The 9409-nt window shown below is 41.9% G+C and overlaps 1 protein-coding gene across 1 annotated transcript; it reads left to right on the top strand.

Annotated features, from left to right (window-relative positions):
• Positions 1 to 4382: 4382 nt before the first annotated feature.
• Positions 4383 to 8725, top strand: HRH4 (histamine receptor H4). The gene is given in 5 exon segments (XM_010014582.1): positions 4383 to 4675; positions 7211 to 7281; positions 7284 to 7381; positions 7941 to 8343; positions 8346 to 8725. Coding segments are annotated over 5 exon segments (1245 nt in total).
• Positions 8726 to 9409: the final 684 nt, after the last annotated feature.

Below are 9409 nucleotides of genomic sequence, written 5' to 3'. Positions count from 1 at the left end.
TGCTGAACCAGTATCACACTGGATTTTTTCTGTCACTGATAGATGATTTCTATCACTGCTTGAGAACGGGATTCACAGAGGTCTGAAAGTTGATACAGAGGTATCTTAAGCAGCTGTTAATAAAGAAAACGGTTGAATATGCAGTGCTGGAAGGAGTGGGCAGATGTATTGGAGAAGCCAATGGAGCTTGATTATAAGCCATTCCATGTGCCAAACTTTCTTACCTTGTATTGGATGTTGCAGCTCACCCAGAAGGCTTTAATGGATGGGTAAGTGAAAGTCACTGACTAACATTTTTTCTCTCTTTTATGTAATTTTCTTTCCTCTTTGTACATGTATAGGAATCTATAAAATATGGAAAGAGAAATCTGATGCATAGAAACATGAAGAGTCAATTTAAACAGTATTTTTTTACCTAATTTGAAATTGGCTGCAGAAGTGTTGCAGAAGCAGATTACTCCTTTGCAAGCACAGTTCAAACGCATGTAAGCAGCTTAATCACAGCACAAAAGTTGATGGCTTTGAGGAGCTAAAATACCACTCTGTTCAGAGGTCTGGAACTGAAGACTTCTCTTAACAGTTTTCACACCAGTGCAGGATCATCTTCCAGCATTCATTTTCATTAAGCTTCCTTACCTCACATGCATAGTGTTATGGATTGTGAGCCTGATTGATTGCTAAGAGAGATACAGCTTTGGGAGCAAGTCATTGATTCAGCACAGATGTTTTCACTGTCGTGAGATAAGGTGCTGGCATAGATTTTGTAGGGTTTGTTTTAATGTGAGGCTTAAAACACCAAACACGCACATACACACATTTAAAACATTTATAGAATAGCTGGTGTACTAAATAAGCATCTGTTAAACAGAGAAACTGAAGTTAGGTCCAAAATGGGAAAGTATTTGAGCTGTCTGCTTTTCTATGCCTGTGCTTTTAGTATAAAAATTCAGTTTGCATTTTGTGTTGTTTACTTCGTAAAAATGGCCTACAAAATTATTGACAGGCAAAATGTACCCATATTTTGCACTAATGGAAAACAAATTTGTCAGGGAGCACAATGTGCAGCAAATCTGAAACCACATAGAGTAGCGATACTACTAGAAATCAGTGTTTTCAATGCTATGTATTACGCAGGCAGTGTTCAAACTGTTTTGTCACAGCACTCCTGTATATTTGAAGAATTTGTTGTATTTTTCTACTTGTTGAAAATTTTGCGTAGTGCTCCTAGGCTAAATCAAGTACTTAGTTGCTGTGCTCACAGCACTAAAGCTGCCTTGGTCAAGGAAGCATCCTAATTCTTCCTATCGGACATTTAGCAGAGTTATGGTAAGATACTTACTCAGCCTTTGTTCTTGGGTGTACCTTTCATGCACTGACACAAATGACTTTGCTTGCCAAAGTGATTTCTAAGTGATTTTTCTCTATCCACTCATCCATTTCACCGTTTCATGTTCTTGAATTTTCTTCTGTCTTTGTAGATGTCCAATAGGTCTTGAAAATACATGGTGACAGTAGGCATATGACTCTGTGAAGTTCAACTCAAACCACAACAGTGGTTTTCTAACTTGACTCTCTCGGGTCTTAAAAAAAGCAGCAAATAAAGTATACATGTTGGAAGAAATTGTGTTATCTTTTGTTTGTTTATTTATTGGATTAGTATTTGACCCTAACAATTCTCATGTCTGTCTTCTTTATATCAGGCTAAGGTTTTCCTCCACAGGAAGGAAGAAGAGACCACATAAATTTCCTCCTCAGACCCATGAAGGATTATGATTCAAACTTCAACATTGATTTATTCCCTAATTTTTAAAAGCAAATGACTCCTCTCCCCTTGTCCACTAATCTAGGCATTTTATCAAATAAGACAACTGAACTTCTCAGGCATGATGTACCCTTGGTAAACCCATGCTGACTGTTCCAAATCACCTTTTGCTCCTTCAAGTTCTCAGAAATGCCTTCGAAGAGGACTTGCTCTATTATTTTCCCAGGGACCAAAAAGAGGCTGAACTTTTGCCCTTGTGGCATCATTTGAACATGGTTGCACCATTTGCCTTTCTTCAGTTGTTGGGAACCTCCCTTCATCTCCATGACCTTAGAAAGTGGCTTTACAAGGATGGTAGCTGTTTCTCTCACCAGCTTTGGGTGCAGCCCATTGGGTCCCATGGGCTCTTGTGGGTCAAGTCCTTTCAAGTAATCCCTGCCTTATTCTCACCTGACAGGTATGCTCCTTGAACTCATTCACTAAGCATGGAGGAGAGGGAGACCTAGTTAGTCAAGAGCGAAGTAAAGAAAGCATTGGGTACCTCAGCTTTGTCTGCATCCTCTGACACTGCATCACTGGCCCCATTCAACAAAGTGTCTACATTGTGCTTATTCAGCATTTTACTATTAATGGGATGGCTGAAGTTCTTCATATTGTCCTTGATGCCCATCTACAAGTATCAGCTCTAGGTGAGCTTTAGTTTTCCTAATATCCTGCTTATGTGGCCAGGCAACATTTCTAAATTCCTCCTTAGCAGCCTGTCCCTGCTCCAAACTCCTCCATGCTGCCTTTTTGCATTGTAGCTTCCCTGCTTAGCCAGTGTCCTGATATATCTACTTGTTTTCCTGGGAATTGGGATGGGCTTTTCTTGTGCATGGAGGCTGCTGTCCTTAGAGGCCTGCAGGTTCCCTGACCTCATTTGCACTTCAGAGCTGCCTCCCATGGGATCCCACCTACCGCTTCCCTGAATGAACCAAAGTCTGCTCACCTGAAGTCCATGGTCTGTACTGCTATTCTTCTCCCTCACCCCCTTTAGCATCTTGAACTCCTCTGCCTCAGAGTCACTACAGCCAAGGCTGCCACTGATTTCACGTCCCTAACTAGCTCCTTTTTAACAGTGAAGGAGCTAATCTAGCTGTGTGTCACTCCTGTTGTCCCTTTTAGTACTTATATCAGGGTGTTCTCCCTGACATCCTCTAGGAATCCTGTTGACTGGCTTTAAGACTGCACAGGGAGCTCTAGGTCCTCCTGTATGTTTCCAAGGCTGCATTTGTGCATGCACTCGAGGCAAGTGTCCGTCTGCCACATTTTATTATTCCTTCTGGTCTCTTCTGTTCCAGTTGCTCTACACCTTTTGCTTTAATTACTTTTTACAATATATTGGCGTTGGAACTAGATGATCTTAAGGTCCTTTCCAACCCAAACTGTTCTATGATTCGATGATTCTGTGATTTCCCTTTGTCGCCCAAGACAAAACCAGAGCACCACACCTCTTCTCCCCACATCTTGTCCACCCCCTCTTCCCTTGTTTCTTGCCTTACGTCTTCTCAAGCACTCAACATTACAGCCTCAGCCCAAAAAGTCAGTTACAGGATGTGCCATGGTGTTATGGAGCTGGTGAGCTGCAGGCATGAGTCTCAGCTATGCAAGACTGCCAACTTCCGTGCACTATTAGCAAAGTAAATGGAATTAGTTTATTGTTACAAGTCTCCACTTCCATTTTTCCTGTATGTTTTTTTTCTTTCATGTTCCTAATTGTATATTTAAAAATGGATGGCTTCTCTTTTCTGCACACGTTAGATAATGGCTTAGCTAACATGCTATATTTTTTTTAAAGGTATAATCATAGAATCATATGTGAAAACTGTGATGAGGAAGGGATATGCCTTCTCACACCTGAAAAGGACTAAGGGTTTGGCACTTTGTGGAGTGCAGCCTTACCTGGAATTACTTGGGAAGCAGAGGATTAGATGGACCATGCTTATAAAGTCCTCCTAAATCCAGGTATTTGGTTTGCTGTGCCCAAAGCTAGACTTGCTTCTGATTAGGATGAGCTGAAAAGGTGATACTTTTGCTGTGTATAACTGAATTTTAAATGTTCTGTAACCAGCAACATTAAGAAATATACACTTGTTCTTAACTGTAAAATTTAGTAAATTGTGTAGCAGCAACAGTGCCTACATTTTAATGTAAGAGGAACAGAATTGCAATAATTTAAATCCTTTAATTTGGGCCACTGGGGAAGTGACAATGAGATCTATTTTTAGCTTCAGCAGAATTCTGTGTAAAAATGCTGACACAATGTTAATATGCAACTGCTTGACTGTGAAAAGAGTTGTTTTCAGACTAACTCTTCTGACCTCAGTAGATAAGGATCAGCATTCAGGAGAGGAAGAGATAATGTATTTTAAAGTGTGCACTTGCTGCTGCTTATAAGGTGTCTTGTTTATAGATTCTGTTTTCAGGCCAATAGGTGCATTCAGATCAAGGAATCTAACAGACTCCAGGCCTGCAAGACTTGTGTTCCATTACCTTTATATTCTGATTTGTTTTCGGATGTGTCAGTATTCAGCCCAGCCTGTTAACAGACTTGTGTCAACCTTTTGGATTACTTTGCCAAATGAGACTTTCTTCCCAGACTGATCTGACCTGGATAGGCAACATGCACAACAGCACTGCTGGAACTCCACTTGCGGCTGGAACATGGAATGGGGCTCGGTCCACACAGTCACTGAGCTCCAAGTTCTCCCTGAGTGTGTTGGTGCTGCTGGCTTTCCTCATGGTGTTGCTTGCTTTGGTCACCATCCTCGGAAATGCCCTGGTTATCCTGGCTTTCATCTTGGACAGAAACCTCAGGCATCGGAGTAACTATTACTTTCTCAATCTTGCTATTTCTGACTTTGCAGTAGGTAAGTCACAGCTGTGGAGGCAGGTACTACTTTTGCCCTGGGACTCTTAGGAGAAGCAATGGGGTTTATTTTCTGTGTGGTTTCTTCTAAGAGAACTGTTTCCCAGCTGTGTGTCTAAGGGGAAAGTAAGGAATGGTGGAAGCTGCATGAAGTATTTTAGCAGCCTATTATGTGTCAAATTATGTTAGAATGAGAAATGCATCCTTTTTCGTATAAATACTTTTAATGTTGCTTCAGAAAAACAGAGCAACTATTGTATGTGAATACCACTTGAAGGAAAGGGGTTGTTTGCTACAGCTTGCAGTTAACCTTTGCTCCTCCTGTAATATTGTTCATCACACACTTTAGGGCATCCTTATATTTGACAGTGTAACTGTTTTCTTTTGCAGCTACCTATGGTACCTCCAGGTAAATTACTTCTCTATATTAAATTACTTCTCTATGTAGTACTAATGGCTTCTGAGTGTGTTATGCTACAACAAAACACTTCAACTATGATTTTTTACTGGCTTTAATGCAATGCAACTTACAGATCAAATGGATTGCTTGGTGGCAGCAACAGCCTGCTGGAATCTCCCATTCGCTCTTCCCATAGTGTCATTGCAAAAGTCCAGGAGAGTCGGCCCCTGGAGGTACCACGGATCCAGTTGTGATGCATGATGGCAGGTGAAGAGGTGGGGGGCATGAATGCCTTCAGCGTTCAAGCCAGGGAGACAGCCCAAGTGTCAAAGAAAGCCTGACAAAATCATGGTTGTGTGGCAGATGTTCCAGCAAACACCTGGACTTGAGGCTAGCAAGGAGGTATTTCTAACAGAAGTGCTTAAGACAGTCACAGAGACCAGTATTCACTGAATCGCAAGGAGGAAAACAGTACTCATCGACCTACTCCACTTGTGGCAATACCATCCCCCCTAACTGCAGTTTGTTGGTACTCTGTAGTGAAGTATGAGTTTAGCCTTTAAGAAATTCTGTAATTTATGCCATTTATTGTCTGTGGTGCCTAATTCTGGGGCTTGTCCCATGCAGCAGAAACCAAACAATGTGTGTGCTGGAGCCTTTGCTTCCTGCTCCAGGAAGACAGTTTGCTTGAACTGCCATTTCATTGCTCAGGTCTTCTGCAAAAGTCTTTCTCCTCCTATCTTACAGTTTAGTCAAGAGATTTGAATACCTACCTTCTACATCAGTTCTTGTTTGTGGCTGGTACCTAATGGAGTCTTAAATCAACCAAGAGGAAATTATTTGTATCAGTCTTATGTTGGCCTATAGACCATTTAAATCTAATACTTTGTCTCTGGGATCAGTCAGAAAATGCTTTACTTTCTGAAGCTGCTGTGATATTTTCTTAATTCCTTAGAAGTATGAAATCTTTCTAGGCATGTGACTCACATCTTTTGCATCCACCAATTAGTAAAAGAGAGAATACTTTCAAATATAAATGCTTAAAACCTGGTTCTTGCATCTATATTCATATCTATAGCTAAAAGTAGTTGTTACTTTTTGATGTGGTGCGAAACATCAATCCCATTGAAGTTGATGAAAGCAGCAGCTGTCATCAGCAAGTATGAAAAATGAGTATTTTGTACTAAAGAGATGCTGCTTGTATTTGAGGTGTGTGTTAAAACAAGCCATCAGTATTGAAACCTCTGTGTGCATTTCCCTGTTGCTAACAGTCTATCAGCTGTCAGTGGGCCACATCAGCCTGGATATGCTCAGTAACTTCTAAGATCTTGATGTACATATTAAGAAAAGAAGAACCTAAAGAGCTTGAAATGATCTTGAAGCTGCATATAGTTTTCTGTTTGTCTTTGGTAGATCAGCATTTTCAGGAATGTAGCATCAGATATTGCACCATACTTATGAAAAAAGTATTAATGGTAAAATGAAGAAGTTGCTGGCTTGAAAATAAAACTAAGACATCATTTGCTTACAAAAACACTTCAGTAGAAGGCCTTTTGGGCAAAACCCAAACATAACAAACACAAGATTATTTCTGGAGTTAATCTCCGGATACCACGCAGACTGCCCCATGTGTTCTGTAGCTTACCAATGCTCACCAATCTCACAATAATAACCAACATCAGCAACATCTGTAGATGTGTTTGGGGGAAAACTCTAACACAGATAAAAGACTAGAAGATATACAGCAATGAGGTTACATGTCAGAGCACAACCACAGTGCATATATGCTGTAGCACCAATTATGTATCTTTAGAGACTCTAAGTTGGTTAGACTGCAGTTTTCTTATTCAGCAGATCCTTCTTTGCTGATTTGTCTTGAACTTATTCCCGACAATCAGTGTACATAAACACAGTGAGATCTAATACATAGAAAGTCACTGTCAGATTTCATGGGCATATAAGAATTTCTGTATATAAATTAAATATTCACCTTAATAGATTTAATATCTATTTTTTGTCTTTTTTTTTTTTTTTTTTTTTTTTTTTAGCCATATACCAGAATATTGTCTCTCTCTGTTTCCAGGAGTTCTGTTTGCAATCCATATCACCCAAATGGTGTCTCTGTGGTTGCTTTCCATAGGGGTATTCTATTTTGCATGCCTCTCTACATCCCTTACAGCCTGACAGGGAAATGGCACTTGGGAAGAGGCATCTCAAACTCTGGCTAGCTATGGACTATCTCCTGTGCACAGCTTCAGTAGTTAACATTGTTCTTATCAGCTATCATTGTTTTCTGTCAGTTACTACAGCTGTAAGTACCCTGTTTATAGCTTCTCTGATTTTGTCAAAAGATCACTGGAGTATTTTATTTACCAACATTTGCCATGTTGGTGAGTATAAGCCCAAATTTAGTTGAGATAATAGCCTTCAAAAATACATTGGCATGTGGAGATTATTAGGTATTTGCAGCTAGATGTGGTGAAAGTTCTTCATTGAGCATGCTCCAGCCAAGAGTTGGTCAAATAAGACTTTTCTCATGATTTCTGCTGCAGGTTGCTGTTGTGCTGCTACTTGAGGGAAAGCAGGCTGAGGGGTGAAAAGGATAAGGCAGGATAAAAAGGGGATAATAAAAGAGGAAATTGAAAGTAAAATGGATTTAGATTTGGACCTAAATTCAGGCATGGGAGAAAAAGGCAGCAGGGCTAGGGCAGTGAAGTGAAGGACACTGATGAGAATGTCTAGATCTGAGATATGGTCCCAAATGATCCTGGAGAAGATTAGGAGCAAGAACAAGCAGGATAGAGAGTGGGGACAGACTGCAGTGACTGCCTGTGGACATGAGGCAAAAAGTCATCTTGGTGCCTTCACAGGTATCTTACAGAGCCCAGCAGGGAATAACGTCCAACCCTGTCATCAAGATGGTGGCCATCTGGGTCTTTGCCTTCCTCCTCTACTGCCCGGCCATCCTCTTCTGGGAGCACGTGGCCGGGCACAGCGTGGTACCAGAGGACCAGTGCTTTGCCGAGTTCTTCAGCAACTGGCTCTTCCTCCTGTGTGCATCCACCCTGGAGTTCTTCGTGCCGCTGCTCTTGGTGACCTACTTCAACGTGCACATCTTCCACAACATCCAGAGGCGCCAGCGGCACAGCAACAGACAGGACTGCGAGCGTCCAAGGACAAGTAGCCTGTCTTGGAGATCCTGCCTCTCACTGAGGCAAGAATGATTTTCTCCTCCACTGGAAGCAGAGGACAGTGTTTCTTCCTCCATAAGGCCAAGAAAGAGTCTTTGGTAACTGAGAGCTCATCTCCAACCAGAGGCAGTTCTGTAATGCCAGAAAATGAGTTCTCTGTTTCTTTCTGTTCAAGGTCTGGGCCAAAACTGCAGCAGGACAAGAAAATAGGGAGGTCACTTGCCATAATTGTGTGTATATTTGCCATTTGCTGGGCCCCATACACTTTACTAATGATCATTCGTGGGGCCTGCCAAGGAGAGTGCATCCATAATTCACTGTATAAAATAACCTTTTGGCTTTTGTGGCTCAATTCCTTTCTGAATCCATTTCTCTACCCTCTCTGTCTTGTTAAATTTCGAATGTCTTTCGTCAAAATACTGTGTCCAAAAAAGTTTGTAGCATTGAGATCAGATTACTTCTAGAAGGAAAAAGAAAAAAAAAGGCTCAAGAGGAGCTGGATGAGGGATGTTGTTTAGTTGCATAACTCTGGAATTAACAGGTACTAGATTTCTCACTAAATAAACAGGTGTAACTCTTTAAACCATAGAATGGTTTGGGTTGGAAGGGACCTTCAAGATCATCTAGTTCCAACCCCCTGCCATGGGCAAGGACACCTTCCACTAGAGCAGGTTGCTGCAAGCCCCTGTGTCCAACCTGGCTTTGAACACTGCCAGGGATGGGGCAGCCACAGCTTCTCTGGGAAACCTGTGCCAGCGCCTCAGCACCCTCACAGTAAAAAACCTCTTTCTTATATACCATCTAAATCTCCCCTCTTTCAGTTTAAAGCCACTCCCCCTTGTCCTGTCCCTACCTGCCCTTGTAAAAAGTCCCTCTCCAGCTTTTCTGTAGTCCCCCTTTAGGTACTGGCAGCTGCCCTAAGGTGTCCCTGAAGCCTTCTCTTCCCCAGGCTGAACAAGCCCAACTCTCTGAGCCTGTCTTCTCCCTGAACATCTTCATGGCCTCCTCTGGACTCACACCCACAGAGCCATGTCCTTATGCTGAGGTGGATGCGGTACTGCTGGTGGGGTCTCGTGAGAGCAGAGTAGAGGCTGGGGTCTCAACTCCCTTGATCTGTGGGTGATGCTCATTTTGATGCAGCCCAGGAT

This window comes from Nestor notabilis, unplaced genomic scaffold (genome assembly GCF_000696875.1).
Source record: "Nestor notabilis isolate BGI_N333 unplaced genomic scaffold, ASM69687v1 scaffold2105, whole genome shotgun sequence".
Lineage (NCBI taxonomy): Eukaryota > Metazoa > Chordata > Aves > Psittaciformes > Psittacidae > Nestor > Nestor notabilis.
This window is presented reverse-complemented; position numbering and strand designations above follow the sequence as displayed.